Source organism: Erigeron canadensis, chromosome 3 (assembly GCF_010389155.1).
Source record: "Erigeron canadensis isolate Cc75 chromosome 3, C_canadensis_v1, whole genome shotgun sequence".
Classification (NCBI taxonomy): domain Eukaryota; kingdom Viridiplantae; phylum Streptophyta; class Magnoliopsida; order Asterales; family Asteraceae; genus Erigeron; species Erigeron canadensis.
The window spans coordinates 31,357,074-31,375,449 of record NC_057763.1 but is presented as its reverse complement, the minus strand read 5'-3'; the positions used below and the strand labels follow the sequence as shown (position 1 = coordinate 31,375,449).

Here is an 18,376-nt window from a genome sequence, read left to right as displayed (position 1 = left end):
AACAAAAATTACTAAAACTTTACTAAGATGGTAAACCTTTGGGGAATCTACCATTATTGTCTCATTTTCTTTTCTTGCACGTTTCTACCTAGCTGCGTTTTTGAACAGTTGCAATTTATAAACGTATACTAAATCAGACAATCAATTCTACTTCAATCAAAGGATACAAAATTATAAGTTATTTTTCAATTAATTTACCCGCATAGTTTGCAAAAATGAGGCTTTCCTTTGTTTTTTCTCTTTTTAACGAGTGTTGACACATCAAGATTCATTCGTAAAGTTTTTAAATATTTACACCCTCATTGGCTGCATAATTTAAATTTAAAGTTTTAAAAAAATAAAAAGTTACTTTAGAATATTCCTAAAACCAATAAAACCAAAAAAGTTTTGCCAATGAAGTGAAATTATACCCTAAACGGTATTATTGAATCTTGATACGTCAAAAAGCAGGTGAAAAAAAGAAGAAGAAAAAAAAAACCTATGTCTTGTCGTCAATACGGATAAATTAATTGAAAAATAACTTATATTTCTATATTTTTGATTAAAGGAGTATTGATTGTCTGGTTAAGGCATGTTCTTAAAGTACAACCATTTAAAAACACATCTAGGAAGGAACATGCCAAGAAAAGAAAAGGAGTCAGTAATGATAGATACTTCAAAGATATACAATCTGAGTAAAGTTTGGTAATTTTTGTTAACAAAAGTATATCGAAATATACTATTTTTGTTTACCCTACTAGATCGATATCATTTTAAGATATATTATAATGGTAAGTAAACAATTAGCTTTATATAACAGCAATCAGTGATATATCTTTCTTCGTGGTTTTATTTGATGTCTTTTCTAATATCATCCGTATTCTGATCGACCTCATCATGTTCCTTAATTATATATCTATATATATATTTCCGGTAGAGCAGTGAGAAAAAAAATAAACTCAACTTTTGATCTGGGCCATTGGAATTAGTTTTACAAATTAATCTAGGCTCTTTAAATTAAAAATCTAAATATGGTAACTACTTTATTATATTAAATGTATACAGTATATATATGGTAACATGGTTTAAAATTTATTTTGTTTTTTTTCCTATTTCTGATTTGCCACATTTAACAATTAATTTCTACCACATTGAAAAGAATAAGCACAATTTAAGAAATTGTGAAACCATGTCTAAATTATGAATGAAAAAATTCAAAAAACAAATATATTGCTTAACCTTTGAAGTAACCAATTGTTTTAACGAAACATGATATTAAAGTTTATAGTTTTTTTTTTTAAATAAAATTGAATCCAGTTTATATTCCTATCCTTAAAAAATTCATGTGAGTATATTACTTTCTAATAAGACATTTTATTGAATTTCAAACTTCTAAAATGGTTATTTATTGTATAAAAGGTGTGGTTTATCAAGGGCCTTAGATATCTTAAGAGTACACTGGTAAGAAGTATGACTATCTTAATTTAGAAGCAAATTTGAATTTGGACTTTTAGAGGATATTGCATAGGCGTATGCTGGACAAGAGACATAATCTTTAAAGTTTGCATGCTTGTGTGCATTTGTGGGCTCATGATGTTCCGAAATTAAATAGGAACTGATACGAAATATGTTTTGATCTTTGCACAAATTCATTACAAAAATAACTGCCAGTTTTTATATTTTATTTTTTTTATATAAATATTGCTCTTATATTAATGGTTATTGTAAACAAACCGATTTTTTTTTATTGAAGTCGTGTTTTTACATTGTGGACAATTATTTTATAAAAAAATAGAAAAATATTTGTGGACAATTATGGTGGTGACGGCGTCAGGTAATGGTGGCGACAACGGTGGGTGGTGGAGGCGTCAGTACAGTGATGGCAGTGGTGGGGTGGTGGTCGAGTTGGCGGCGACAATGGGTGGTGGTAGTTCCGGTGGCAACGGCGGTGGTGGTATGTTTTCTAATGTAAAAGTAATTGATGTAGTTCTTTCGGGGACATCCAAAAAAATTAGAACAATACAGATAAGTAATTGATATAAAAAGGAGTAGTTAATTATTTTAAGAGTTACACTATTTATACGGAAGTTTAGGGAAATTAGATGTATAATCGTGTTATAGATGGTTGAATCCTTTGCATAATTAGTAGTAAATGGTAGATAAAGTAAAAAAAAAATGGTCTAATCAATTTGGTTTAGTTTGTAAGCATAGATGGATAGTAAACTCATCGTCTTAAATATCATCTAATTTTCTATTCCATTCAAATTTAGATCAACCAAGATGCTTTATAATATCGTTGTCATCAGATCAACTTGAGTCGACCTAAGTTGGGTTGACGGGTTGAAAATCTTTAATCCTAACTCGACCAATTAAAAGTTAGGGTCAGAATTAAACTCAGACTTGACCTGGGTCGACTTAAATCAAATTTAAAATTTCACTAAAATCAAATTTAAAAATGATGATCGTAAACCTTACTTATGAAGACGAGTGTGTATGACGACGGTCTACTTCACCAACCGTCGATTTTAAAATTTCTAATGGAAAGGTAAATAATCTTAAATAGAACAATCACTAAAATCTCTATGTGTATAATTATATTATATAATTATTATGGGTTTAGGCTTAACGACTTCGGGTTGGTTGGTTGAAAATCTTAACCGAATTGATATCAAAATCGACTTGGAAATCTTAACCAAAACCTATAAACCCCGACGCACTAACACAAAAAAAATCAGATTAATGGGTTGGTGAGTTGATTTCAGGTCACATAGATTGGTGGGTTGGTAGGTTGGCGTGCTAAATGGGTTGGTGGATTAATCTTAAGTCATATAGGTTTGTGGGTTGACGGGTCGTTTCAAATCAAATGAATTGTAGGTTGTCTAATCAAATGAGTTGGTGGACTGACCTTTAAAAAACATTATATAAATTTAAATATTTTGGGTTGCTGGGTTGAGTTATTAACCAAAAAGGTCTACCCACCAACCAAAAAAATCAAGTTGGCAGGTTACCAAGTCAAGATTCACAACCTAACCCCGATTAAAAATGTCAATATATTAACCACCATAAGATATTAAAAATGCATAACGGGTTCAGGTTGGCAAATTGAAAATACATAAAACGAACTTGACATCATATCAACATTGGGTTGAAAATCTCAACGCGAACCCAAATAAATTAAAGTAGCGGGTCGAGTTTCAAGTTCGCCGAATGATTTTATGTGAAACAGGTCATATGGGTAGTGAGTGGTGGGTTGACGGGTTGATTTCAGATCAAATAGGTTATGGATTCATGGTTCAAATGGGTTAGTGAGCGGCCATATATAATAGTTATATAAATCTAAAAAATTTCCGGGTTAATAAGTCTATCGGGTATCTCGAAGGGTCAGCCGAAACCGACCTGAAAATGATTGACTGGTCAAGATTTCACAATCTTAACCCCGATTTCATCATCTAAATTTCAAATGAGTTTCACGTTAGGTCGATTTCATTATGATATACTATAAAACGTATAGTTCTCAAAATGTGTGAATGTGAGATACACATTTAAATTTATTTCATAACCCGGTCAATGACCGGGTATTAATCTAGTTCTATTTTATACACAAGGTATCCCGTTTACTTATATAATAAGAGAAAATTACGTTATTAGCCAAATCTCAAATTTCATAAAATTTGTATCAAATTAGCCACGTTTTTTGCATGATCACAAAATCGCTCCAAAATTTTCAAAATCAATACGAGATTTGCAAAATCGCAATGAGATTTCAGAAAATCACTACGAGATTCTGAAAAAGGATACGAGATTATGAAAAATCACAATACGTTAACTTTGATTTTTTTTTTTTGCAAAATCACAATTGCAATCATAGGTAATGGTAATTATTATAAATAACTATTCAAATTATCCTATGATCCTCCAAAACACAAATCTACTCAAACAGTCATGACATTAGATGATGCCATTAAAATACACTAAATAACAAATCATTTACTTGTACAAAACTAAGTAAATAAAAACCATTACGAGATATGCAAAATCGCTACAAGATTTTACAAAATCACAATTTTGAATATTTCTTAGCGATTTTGACATATTACTGTGATTTAGTGTCATTTGGTGATAATTCAAAAAAAACCGACTTTTATACAATATACATTTTGTGATAACCAACCTTATCTTTTTAGTTTGTCATGTACATAACTATACATAATTTAATCGTGAGCATAGTATATATTGTTTCATAAAAATATCACATATTAGAGAATGTGTAGGTACATATATTGAAGCATAGCATTTGGTTAAATATGATTGCTGACAAAGTTCCCATTTGATTTCAGTTCATTAAAAAAAAAACTCAATGGTATAATACCCCTGTCACCCAAGATTGAAAGGTCTCCGAAGCGTGCTAGATAGTCACCCATCACAAGGCCCTCAAACCCATCCTGTGGTGGATCTCAGGTAACAAAGTAAAAGCCTTTGATCCTTTGCCCCATAATTTTAGATGCTCCTCCCCACCGATCAAGCAGCAACGCTGCTCTTAGCTTTAAGCCACTATCGTTCGATTTTATAGAAATATAAATTTATAATTTTGATTAGGCAAGTAAGAGTTTTTTAAACAATCATTGGTAAAGTTGGTCATTCAGCTATATCGAGTGCCAAATTTGCTCTTTTTGAGGTTATAAAGCGGCAAATTTAAGAATTTTATAAGATTGACAAATTTGCTCTTTTTGCATATTTTAAATGACAAATTGGTCTTTTAACCTAAAAAAAACTAACCTACTCTTTCTGTGAACAATAGTGGCTAACTAAGCCTGAGAGTTATATGGGTACCAATAAGATACATGAAATCAAACGGTTCAATGTGTGATCCAGTTCTTGCCCAAAAGAAGATTTCGTATCGACATCTTCTACAACAAGAATATTCTTTGCAACATACTACAAAATAGTAATTTACATCATATCCACTTCTGGAAAATCTAAATGAAAAAATAAATATATGTAAGCCACAACATGGATTGCCAAACCCTATAAACTAAATGGAGAAAAGCATGAAAGACAAAGATGGCTACAAACAATAAATGTAGCTTATGAATAATGTTAAGTCCTGTCGGTATATGTATCTAAACAGCACTTGACCGTCCATAAGCACACAAATATCTACAAACTAATAATCGAAAGAATTCAGTAACTATAAAGGCCTCAGAATTGCAGAATTAGCATCAAATTAAGTCTTTAAAAAAGACCATTCAGTCCCGAAAGATGGTGTTCTTTTATATAGATTTCCTCATTGGCCCAATACACTATATAACAAAAATAGTTATGTTTAAGACATTTATAAGTAAGGATGTTTATATATATAAAAAAGAATGTTATTCTCACGGCCAATCCCAAGAGGTAATGGCAGAATTCTGCTCCCCAAGGCGATAGGATGTGACAAGGCCAACTCTCCAACACAAACAGGATCCTTTAAAAAAGGCTCAACTGTCATGATCATGGAGACTGGCTTGTTTTTTGACGATTTACATTTGTGTTTTACGAATATCAAACTAATTCGCCACAAATTATGTTTTTGTAAATCGTCATGAAAAAGATTTTACAGCAACATAAACAGAAATAAATTTTACAGCTAAACAGAAACATGAAAATAAAACATAAAAGATTGAAAAAAAGGGGCACAGAGATAAGAGGCGGAGGGTTATAGTTATAAGTTTGAGGGATTCGTTATCATCATGATGATATATATAGAAGAGAGATGGGGTGATGGTGGTGTATTATCAGCCGTCCGATGGTGTTACCTTAAACCCTAGGGAAAACTACTACATGGGCTTCGAATTGGGCTTTTAGTGTTTTTTTGAAAGTTATTTGGGCTTTTAGTTATTACACATTTGTACTTTTATACGAGTAATTTTAAACGTGAAGTGTATTTGTTATCAAATAATTGCACGGTATTTGCATAATGCAACGTTGGTAGCGAAGGTGACGGGTGTTCATAACGTTGACTGTTGGTGGTGGTAACAGTGTCTAGTGGTGTTAGTAGAAATATTTCAGAAGATAAAAGGCTTAAAATGTATATTAATAAGATAAAGATTTATGGTGTAAATTATTTCATTAATGACAAATTGGGTAACTTATAAAAAAAAAATTCCAATAAAAGAGATTCATCAAGGAATTTGGGTCATCTTCAATGTAATTTTCTAGTAATTATTTCTAAAATGAAGTGGACTTGTGATTTTTAATAAAAAAAAAAGTACTAACACGGTACCAACACAATGCGATAATGGTGGAAGCAACGGGGGTCTGGGTTTGGTGGCGGCGGCCCCGTGTGGTGATAGAGGCAACTTTTGGTAGTGACAGTGGTATCGAATGATATAGGTTAATGTAAATGTAACTGATGTAAACATATAAAGGTGGTAGTGAAAGATGATAACTTTGAATAAATTAGTAAGATAAGGGATTATGATGTAAATTAGTCCATTTAAAACAAATTGGGTAATTTGCAATAAATCTTTCCATATGAAGGGTTCATCAAGGGCAATTAATTATTTCCAAATTAACTTTTTTTATAACACTTTTTAAAAATAGGAGGAGCTATGATATCTAAAACGGAGTATAGATAGATTTTTACAGATTTCGAAGTAAGAGGCAAAGGTGTAGACCAGTTTTGGATTCTTGACACTCCAATATTGTTCTCGTGTGAGTAGTAAACAAATAAAACAACAAACAAGTTGTCACACCCTCGAAAATATTTATTTTGCGGAAACCAAAGGTGTGAACAATAGAGGAAATCACAAACACATATTATAATAAACGAACTCTATAATGAAACGTTTTTAGAAACTTTCATATATAATAACCATTGTTTCTTAACAAAGCTAAAGACATCTCGAAATGTTTTCTCTTAATATATGTTGTGACTCCAAAAGCATGCATCACGTGTATGCATCACATAGCTCAAGTACCTAAGAATACACGTTTAAATTACGTCAACATAAATGTATTAATTTTATGAATAGATACTTTAAATAGTAGGATTATAATTAATACAAAAATCTATTAATTTTAAGATGAAAAGATAGCTTAAATGACAATAATTATATGTATTAATTATGGATGAAAAAAATACTTTGACAGTATATATTATAATCAATACAAAATGTATTGATTACAATTGAAAAGATATTTTAAATGGCAAGAAAAACCAATATCATATTTCAAGTTGTGCTAGGGTTGACGTTGAGTCGTGTAGTATCTAGGTGGTGAACCAAGTTGAGTTTAGAGTGCGAATTGCAAACCATTTGTCAACTACAATCCACTCCGTTGGCATACCCAGGTCAATGGCAATCACATATAGAAATATAGTACTGTTAAACGCGTATCAAGGATATATTCTATCTATAAACCAGACAAATCGAAAATGTGAAATAATTCACAGATGGTGAATAGTAATTATATGAATATTCATTTAATTATACTTCATTGGAAATATATAAGGAGATTCATTAGAGTATAAAGCTCATGCATTTCTATAAAAATGTCAACAACTTATTATGCGTATAAAAGAGATATTTAACGTATTTAAATGCAAGTATATTTTAATTTAGTATAGAAATAAGTTGACAAGCATTTCAATACATACCATATAGTCATAGAATCGTAAGGTTTCATAGAAACACTTACAAGTTGGAGAATTATAAATTCTAAGATCAAAGTAATGATATAGGAATGAGCTCCAAATAAGATTTTGAGATAATCGACTATAACTTGGTCTTGTAAACTTGAAGAATATGAAATAATCCTAACTCCACGTGGCCATTATAGCTAAGCTTTGAGAAGTTCTTGAGAAAATTCACGATAACAACGTTGTGTTTACAAATTGCTACCAACGAATTCAACACAACATTGGTTGAATTGAAAGTTTGGGATGATGAAGGGTTATGAAAGATATGCTTGAACTTGAACAAGTATGGATATTGGAATGACAAAGATTGAGAAAAAAAATGTTTGATTATGTAAATTAGCAAGTTGGAAGTAGAATAAGGCTTGCTATTCATAGTAAAAATGTAAGTTAAGTTTAAGCTAATGTGGTGATGGTTAAGGAGTAAGTCATCTAGTTGTTTTACTAGAGTGGTGATGTGGTGAAAATGGGGTGGGAGTGAAATAGTAAGTGTTTATGTGGCACTAGTTTTACCTAAGTAAATATTAAGCTAAATATTTAGTATATATGTATTGAGATCCTCTAAAGTTCAAAGTAACTTCATATGTAAAGTTGAGAGATTGCTGACCTTTATATTAAATTCAAGGGTCAAGATTTAAAAGTAACCTTTAAATCTTAACCTTTGATTTTAATTCAAGGGTCAAGATTATCAACTTCACATATAAAGTTACTTTGAACTTTAGAGGATCCCAATCCAGTATATATATACATATATTTCGCATATATATAGTTACTAGATATTTTTATGACTTATTACTAGTTATACTAAAATCAATTAGCTAGTAAAGGTAGTAGCATGTGATGGTGTAAGACATGGTATAAAAAGTTTTGGTAAAAACTAGTTAGTTTCTTTCTTTGTAGCCTCCTTACTGTTCATTATAATTAATTAGATTTACCAATTTTTCAAGTGTGTTAGTTTATGAAATAAAAATCATATTAAAGTGTTAACACACTAGTTATTAAGTTTCCTGTTTGGTTGATAGGCATTCAATGGAATTGGAATTCAAATTCCAATCCTTGCTTTGTTTGGTTGGATATTGAAAGGAATTTGAAACAAAAACTTTCCACTAAATTCCTTCAAATACAGAATTTAGAATTCATTCACACATGTGATGGAAAGTTTTGAATTCTTTAGGAATTCACATTATAGACCAAAACACCCTTCCTCTCATCTTCATCACACTACCAGTCACCACTTGCATTTTCGTAATCATATTTACTGTTACTTCCATCATCACTCCCACTCCCTGGAGACCTCAAACCATCATCACCATCGTATTAGATTCACCAAAGCACACCACCCCCTAGCCGCTCTCGTGGAACAATAGTGAACCTCCTGAAACAAAACGCACCTGTTCTACAAACGATGGTTGACCGACCACCTCTGTGTAACCCTTGCTTATTTCGGTCGCCGTCGTGCTTGAGATTTCTGGCAGCCGTATCTAAACTCCATGAAGTTTTTTGTTAAACAATACTATGCTTGTAAATCATCGTTGTTGGATAAGAGAATTAGATCTGTGATAGATTAAAGAAAGAATATGACTTTTGGAAAATGAGATCTGTGATAGATTGGAAAATAGATTGAAGAAGGAAGAAAAGAAGTTGCAGGTGAAAGAAAAGAGCCTTTTGAGAAAAGTAAATCATGACTTTTGGTATATACACGGTATCCATCGATATATTTGTATTATAGTTAATTGCAAGAACCGTCCCTGTGGTTTGTTCACTTTTGTGGTTTACGTCCCTCCCTAAATATTTTAGTGAAATTGGTCCAAACTTCATACTTATGCTACATCCCTTAAACGGAATCCATCCATATTTTTCTGTTAATATACCTCATGTGCACCTCACATAAGGGTAATTTAGTCATATACTTTTAACATACAAGTGATTTCCGCATTGTTTTTTCATTATTTTATATTATATAAATAGTAATAATTTACTTGTATTAAACAATGGCTGCAAATCTCAACCAGATTAAACCACCGTCATATATTCTTTTTATCAATATCAATTTATATATGTATCTATATTTAAAATTATATCTCTGTGAGGTATGTATATCATTCTATGTCATACACGATTTCACACGATTCATTACACTTTTCTAGCTAAATCTATATATCAATAATGTATATCCTATAAAATATATCGATATCTTTCACACGAGATCATCATAGATCTATTCGAAGAGCTTAAAGAGTGGTTGCTCGAACAAATTAGGTTTAATTAGTATATAAACACTCACATACACATATATATGTGTGTGTGTGTGTATGCATCAAGCCGCTAGTTTCTTTGCTTGTTGATGATGGCGATGATAATGATTATAATTAAAAGACGGGCCATGAGGATGTATAACTATGTGTATGTATCGAAAGTTTCTAATATATTTAATTTCGTTATCTGCAAGTTGTTTATCATTGTATTTTTCTAATGGGAATTTTTAAATAGGTGTTTTTTTTTGTTCAATGAGAATTCAGATTTGGTTGGAAACAAAATCATATACTTGTTTAATGGGAATCTTAAATTGATTGATTTCTAGATTTTTCTTTGATTTTTGAATCAGTGGATCTTGAATCGGTGGACTTTTTCTGGTTAGAAACAATTTTTTAGTTGGATTTTGAATGGGTAGTGATGTTAGAAAGGGGGTGATGCTGGTGGCTAATCTGATGCAACAACTTTTGTGTTGATGTTTGGATTTTGTTTAATGAGTAATAACCTTTTATGTATATGAATTTTGATGAAACAAATTCATGATTTAGATTTTTGATCCGTTTATGCATAGGTTTGGACTATTGTTTTTGTTATGGGAGAAAAAAGATGAACACAGGTGGAATGCTAAGTTAAAAAGACAAGATTGCCCTCATGTGAGGTGCACATGAGGTATCTTAACGGAAAAATATGGATGGATTCCGTTTAAAGGACGTAACATGCAACAAAAGTATGAAGTTTGGACTAATTTCACTAAAATATTAAGGGAGGGACATAAACCACAAAAGTGAACAAACCACAGGGACGATTCTTGCAATTAACTCTTTGTATTATTATCAATTATTTTTTTAAAGTCTATATTTTTATTATTATTACTATTATCATTAGGTCTAGGAGCGTTCATATTATGATCCAAACCGAGAAAACCGAGAAACCGGACCGATTTTGGACCGAAACCGAGTAGAACCGAGATCATCGGTCCGGTCTACGGTTCCTTAATTTCATGTCATTCGGTCCTCGGTCCGGTCCATATTTAAACCGAGAAAACCTTCGGTTTGGACCGAACCAAGGTATATGCGACCTATAATTCAAAATTTCAAATATTCAATATAAGTTTAAGTAGGGATTTTGAGACTTTTTAATTGTGACAAGTATTTTTCTTATTATTTGGTGTTTTTGAGACTTTATTTGCTACTGAGATTGACACTTTCTGTACTATTGAGCTTAATCTTATTTTTTGAAGCATTTTTGTTATTGTGAATGTAAATTATGAATGCATAAATGTTAGCTTGTACTCATGTCAGAGACGCAGCCACGCAGGTACTTAGCTCTGGTACTAGCTCTGGTACTGTACTGTGTATGATTGTATCAAATTATATAAAAATTGTTGGTCTGATCTAAAGTTAAAGTTTAAAATGGACCTGTATGAATTTGGGTACAAGTGGTCCAACTTGTAAAAGCTTGTAATGTATTAATATTATATCAAAACTCCAAAAGTCATTGTCCATATTTTCGTGTTGCATACTTGCTTCACTAGAATCTGCATTAGTACACTAGTACATTGGGCATTTTGCTATATGGCTTGCATTCTTGACTTCTTGTTAAAACTCAAAAACACATATGTATGATATATCCCATATAAATAATTCTAAATAAGCAACTTGCTTGCATTATTATTCATGAATAACAAAAACTCAAAAAGTATGTCTGAAATCAAACAAACATGACTAAAAATAAAGCCCAACACTTGGTCTTCGGTCCAACCTTTTAGACTCGAAAACCGAATATAAACCGAGCATGGACCGAACCGAAGACATCGGTCCAGTCCTTGGTTCTAAATTTCTGAACAAACGGTCCTCGGTTCGGTCTTGTACAAGTCCAGTTCCGGTTCTTGGACCGTGAACACCCCTAATTAGGTCCATTAAATAAAATGAAAAGAAAAATTTGTAAATTTAGTAAAGGGTAGTTTTGTCATTTGTTATATTTAATTTCAATCTATTTAACTGAATTCTGTCAACCAAACACAAAGCATATTTTAAAATTTTTAGATTCTAATTTCGTCAAATTCCAATTCCTTTAACAAATTCCAATTCTTTTAAAAACATTATGTGAACCAAACACCCCCTAAGTCTCAAGCTCATACGAGAAAGACTTATGCGAAAAAATAAACATTTTACGATTTTTCATGAATTTTGAACTTTCTATTTTATATCTGCTCATCATCAAGGTCTTTAAAAAAATGTTAAGATAGTTCCTTTAGTAGATTGATTAGTCACATAATCAATAAGAAAGCTTAACTCATACTCATACATTTAATCATGCCCTAACTTAAATTAATAAACTCTTAATTAGTAAATATTAGCCTAATTACACATAACTAGGGATAGATGAAAAATTGACTGGTTGTCACACAAATGGAGACTTCAAGTCTTCAAGTGGAGTTTTAGCTTATAACCACCACTCCAATGTTGTTCTTGTGTAAGTATTTAACAAATAAAACAACAAACGAGTAGAAACTTCCAAGTCTTCAAGTGTAGTTAACGGCTTATTTGGCAAACAGGTTTTTAGGAACTTAAAGTCTCAAGTATTCAAAAATAAGTTTTGTTTACTCAACTCAAAGTCTTTTTTGTAATCATAATATTTATATTTATGTGATACATGTACAAATATTTTATATATACAAAAATACAACTTACAACTATCACAGTATTTCTTACATCTTACAATGTGTATAGCCGAAGATAAAAAGTTTTCAATGTCTTTCGTTTAGCTTATACAACTCATCATGAGACGTGTATATTTATGCTATCAAATCAATGACACATTAGAATTTTTAGTGTATATTATATCAAACACCATAAAAAATCAATGGTGTCATGACTGTCATCCATGTCATTTCAAAAAGTTATTATGTCTTCAATCCTCCAACCAATTTTAAGTGATTTAAATCATGAATGTTCCATATCTATTTTTGAATCTTTGTGATTTTGAGTTAACTCAATTTAATAATAGTCTTAAGTGCCAATGAAGTTGGTGATTCATTGGTAAATGTAACATTCGTGTTTTTTTTGACTTAATTGATTTGTAACTAAATGATATTTGAAAATGAGCGAATTTGTTAGTTTACATGAATTATCAAACGCTTTGTTGCATAGTAACGTAATGTGAAGTCTAATTGTGTAAACGGTCTCGTGTTAGCGTTTAAATGGTTAACGTTTAGCTATATGTCGAATTTAGCGGAGCGGGAGACCACTGGCCTCACCCCAGCCCCCCATCTCCACACTTCATTTCTTTCCCTTATCTTTTTCTTACCCACCTCTTTCTCTCCCTCATTACTTTTTCCCCTCTCTTTCAACCACCACCTCTAATCTTCATAAATTCAACATTTAATTTCACAAAATACTTGTATTTTTATATCAAATTTAACTAAATCTAGTAACAATAACAACAATAATCTTTACTCTTCAAAGAAATCAAGATTTAAAGGTGTTCATCCAAGTTTTTGCCCTAAACCCGAATTTGGAAGATTTCGACTCTCTTGGTAAGTTAAATTCGTCTTAAATCCTTTCTTTTATGTTTATAACGTCATTACTAGTCATATCTAAGAAACCCTTGGTCAAAATCGGGTTAAAACTTGAAATGGGTCCAATTAGGGTTAGTTTGGGTCAAGAACGATTTGGACATGTAATTGTGTTAAAGGATTGAATTTGTTTGATGAAACATGTTTGTTTATACTCAATGATGTTTGTTTAAGCCTAAAAATAAACCTTGAAGCACCACAAATCGATTTGGATGTCAAAAATTGAGTTTGGTTCGTGTTTGGCATGTTTTGGAACTGATATGGGCATCGGTGCGTCGCACCTCCTCCTTGGTGCGCCGCACCAAAGTCTAGTTGAGATTTCTGGGCAAAAAATGCGTCGCACCCCTCACTTGGTGCGCCGCACCTGCAGTGGTGCGCCACACCTGCATTTTGGTGCGTCGCACCTATCCTCCAGAAACTCGCTTACCTTGTTTCGATCGTAACTTTTGATCCGTAAGTCCGTTTTAGGTGTATGACCTATCGTTAGAATCGTATGAGAGTATAGTTTCTCTTAGTATCATCCTTTTTATGAGAAGCTATCACCATTTTTCCCGAGTCCCTCGTTTCTCCAATCATGTATCCGACGTCCGACCTTGGGGTGTCTTGTAATGACCTAGGGTGACTTATAATGTAACGTAATCCATAATGTGATGATTTAATGTGATATAATAGGTTTGTGACCGTTGTGCTCCCCGCTTATCCGCTTAGTCACCTTCTACCAACGCTTAAAGCAAAGGTGAGTTTCGTAGCCCCTACGTTTACGTTATTTGGGGTGGGAAGTGTACTCGTTTGTTAAATGCTTGTTAGTTGATATGATTGATTATGATATTGAATGAGAGGATGGTTACTTACTTGTTTTGCTTGTTCACGGGATTGCATGTGTTATGATTACGCATTGTTCATCATGTAAGTCGTGCCGGTTTATTACGCATTATTTATTATGTAAGTCGTGCCAGGAATGTATTTTTACGCATTGTTTATCATGTAAGTCGTGCCGGTTACTACGCATTATTCATTATGTAAGTCGTGTCAGGAAACGTATTTTATGCATTGTTCATCATGTAAGACGTGTCGGTTATCAATATTGTTAAACGTTGACTTGCGTTGATTTGTGTGGACATGATTAGGTATACTAATCCTCGTGTAACGTTAACGGTTGCTATCTCGACACATTTGATCTCTTTATCTAAACCTACGAACTCACCAACTTTATGTTGACACGTTTTAGTACACTTTTCAGGTGATCAGGTAATTGGAAGACGTGTCGGTTGATGATTGATGGTTTGCATGCTAGGATTGGACTTGGACTTACTGTGGATCTGTGATTCATTATCCCCGCTTATGGGTTATGCTTAGGATCATATGTCATCTTTTGTACTCTCTTTTGTAAACGTTTGATGGTCGTGTTCCTTATGCATTTTTGAATGGTCATGGACTTGTATTTGATTAAATTGTATGGATTACCAATCCTTTTAATGCATCTAGATTTGTCTCTACTTAATTTCCATGTCATGCTGCGCTTTTCTTGTGATATCTCATTATTCCGCCTTGTTGGGGTGTTACAGTAAAGTCTTTGACCTTGGGAGGATCCACTTGGGTTCGAGTCTCACTTTTCACATTTGTGAGGGTGGATTAATAGGGGTTTTTCGAGAGTCCTGATTTACTGGCACACGTGTAATTTAGGAGTAGGAGTTCAAAAAAAAAAGTTGTAAGTGTAAATGTGAAAGATCGATCATAATCATCATATTTAAAAAATCAAGAATTTGTAAATAAGAACCCTTATTAAAGTATGGATCGGAGTTAAAAAAATATCCGTTTAAAAGAGCGTTTCTCATATTGTTTTGTTATTAAAACATCAAACATGATTTTTTGAAAAATTTCGTTTGATCGCACTTAAAAGAGTGTTTTTCGAATTGCTTCCAATCTATAAGCGATCTATAATGCTTGCAATCTATATTATGAAAACAATAGTGGAGAGTTGCAAAATGTTGAAATGTATGAGTGTTCAAGTTAGAGGACTAAAAACGTTTTTAACTAAAAGTCCAATAAAAAATGATGTAAGCCTTTAATCTAAGGGTGAAAAATAAAGATGAACTTTAATGTAAGGTCTAGATTTTTTCATCTTACTATTTAAGGGTTCTCTTTTAACATATATATTTTTTTCCATATATCATACGAGTTATAATCTACTTATGTTTAAGTTGATAATAGATTAAATGTACGTAATTTGTATGTATAGACAAAATATTTTTGCATAATCATATGCCTTAGTGTGTTAAATTAGATGTAGTTTTGCAGGATTATGTTAATCGACATCACGTAAAGAAACAAAAAAGTAAAGGTCTTTAATCTCTACAGTCTGTATATATTTTTAAGCTTAGCAAAGTAATTATATCATGACAGTTTGGCCGAGTGGTCTAAGGCGCCAGATTTAGGCTCTGGTCCGAAAGGGCGTGGGTTCAAATCCCACAGCTGTCATACATTTTTTCTTTTTATTTATTTTAACACTTTTCATTTAATTATGAGTTTTTCATTTATTTTCCATAAACAAAATCTCACCGACTTTGAATCTCGCCTACCGTTTTTTAATAACTTTTCCGATCAAATCATTCATTCTTCATCAAAACGACATCCTTTACAATTTACAGACACAAACACATATACGTACACGAATCTATATCTATATATCGTTATTTCTATCTCTACACAACACAGCTTTTAATCCTCCAAAACCCTAACCCTAAAAAATCACCATGTTACTATCTCCCGGCCACTCCCCCCGCCGTCTATCATCTCCGTCACCGTCACCGGCGCCGTCAGTTTCTCAAACTCCGATCGCCGGATCATCAAGTTCAATTACAAATTCAAACCCTAGAAAACGAAATTCATCATCATCATCATCAACGGTGCTCGATGAAGACACGTATGTTGCCGCAATTGAAAAGATCATCGAACGTGATTTCTTTCCGGATATTCCGAAGCTCCGGGACCGGCTCGATTGGCTCGAAGCGACCCGGTCGGGTGACCCGATGCTTATTCGTGATGCGCAGTTGAAGATTATCGAAAGACGAGCTGGAAAGACTCCGGTATCGAATACGGAAGGTAAAATTCGCACGCCTGGTAGTACTTTTTTTAGAAATGATACGCCTTTAGATATCGATAGGACCCCGGGTTTTGATAAGAATGTGAATAGTGAGTTTGTGAGTGTTGTGAAGGATTTGGGTAGGGATGATAGTGGGAATGTGGGTGGGTCGGATTTAGATGAGTTGACGCTTGACGCGTTTTTTAGAAGGTATACGAGTGAGGATAACGATAGTTTTTCGAAGTTGATTGAGAAAGTTAATAAGAGGAAGAAGGAAAGGTATGATTTTTTGTTGGAAGGGGAGAAACGGGAGACAGGTGGGTTGATTGAGGATGTGAAAAAGGATAGGATTACGGATGGGTATGGGACGTCGGGTCAGCCTTTAGCTAGTTTGGATGGATGGAAGTATACTGCAAAGAATTTGTTGATGTATCATCCTGCGGATAGAGGTGAGGTAGCGTTGACTCAGGAGGAGTTGGCGAATAGGATGAAAGGGATGACGAAGGAGATTAGTAAGACGAATACTAGGTTTCATGGAAAGATGATGGATTCTAGGCCGAAAGAGGATGATGTGATATCGGTTCTTTATAATACGGTTGCTAGTGGGACGCCGGTTCCATGGTCGGATAGAGATGGTGATAAGATGAAGAGGTATGATTTGGAGGATTTGAAGAAGACACCGAATCAGTTTTATGTGGAAAGTAATAAGAAGGCAGATAATGGGTATAGTTTTGTAAAGACACCGTCGCCTGCGCCGGGAGTGGATGAATCACCGTTTATTACATGGGGAGAGATTGAAGGGACGCCGTTGAGGTTGGAACCTGAAGACACACCTATTGATATTGGGGGTAGTGGAAACGGGCCGCAGTTTAATATTCCTCTTCCACCTACAAGAGATTTGAAGGCGCATTCTTTGTCTCGGGAGGCTGCTAGAAAAATCAGGGATCGGTCTAAAATGTTCCAGAAACCGCCACTGCCATCCGTAGCTAGAGGAGGCAGTGCTAGTCCAGGTGCCCGGACCCTTTCCCCTGCTGCTCAGAAGTTTGTCAGAAATGCAATTGCCAAGTCTTCTCATTCTGCTACTGTTGATGAATCACTCCGTGCAAGTTATCGTGGGTCAAGTCCTGGGATGGGGACACCAAAAGCTGCAAGAAGCACATCAAGGTTAGGAAGAGATGGGAGTATGACTTCAAGGTCACCATCTGTTAGGGACGGCTCTAATCCTCCTTGGTAATAGCATGAATATTTTCATTTTGTCTGATGATTAAAGCTTTTGACAATGTATTTATTGTGGAACCATGTTGCCTGTGGTTTTATACTGTCCAATAGGTTTGCATAACTGCTTAAGTATGATATAGTTATCTATCATACTTTCGTAAGGCAATCTGTAATTGAATCCACTTGTTGGTACTTAATACTCGTGTAATATATTCACATCTGTTTCATTGCTTTTATTTATCTCAACCTTAACCCATTAACTAGACTAATGTCTTCAATGTTTTCATGACATCCTAATTGACTTACAAGCATTATCTTTTATAATCTACCTTAATTTGCTGTTAAATATCTTAGGCAGACATATGTCTTGAATGTTTTTATCATGTAATTTGAGATTATCTACTGGCAGTTTAGTTATTGTTATCCATCTGCTGTTATCTCACATTCTTTAAAGAAATGTGGCCATCGATCTTGTAATTTCTTTAGATAGAAGTCTTGGTGACTGTTGCATGATGATATTTGATAGTTAAAACTTAGCGTAGTTTTCTTATCCTGAAGACATAGTATAGAGTTAAGACCATGATGACTTTCA

General features: G+C 33.2%; 1 protein-coding gene and 2 non-coding genes across 3 annotated transcripts; 2 read left to right on the top strand and 1 right to left on the bottom strand.

Moving 5' to 3' along the window:
- Positions 1–5,173: 5,173 nt before the first annotated feature.
- Positions 5,174–5,273, bottom strand: LOC122594732. Its single transcript, XR_006323090.1, has one exon. It is a non-coding gene; the product is annotated as a small nucleolar RNA SNORD96 family (small nucleolar RNA).
- A 10,609-nt stretch (positions 5,274–15,882) lies between these two features.
- Positions 15,883–15,962, top strand: TRNAL-UAG. The gene has a single exon. It is a non-coding gene; the product is annotated as a tRNA-Leu (tRNA).
- A 76-nt stretch (positions 15,963–16,038) lies between these two features.
- LOC122591274 (splicing factor ESS-2 homolog) lies at positions 16,039–18,022 on the top strand. The gene has a single exon (XM_043763515.1). It carries the CDS (start codon positions 16,238–16,240, stop codon positions 17,798–17,800), a length of 1,563 nt encoding a protein of 520 aa, XP_043619450.1. The 5' UTR covers positions 16,039–16,237; the 3' UTR covers positions 17,801–18,022.
- Positions 18,023–18,376: the final 354 nt, after the last annotated feature.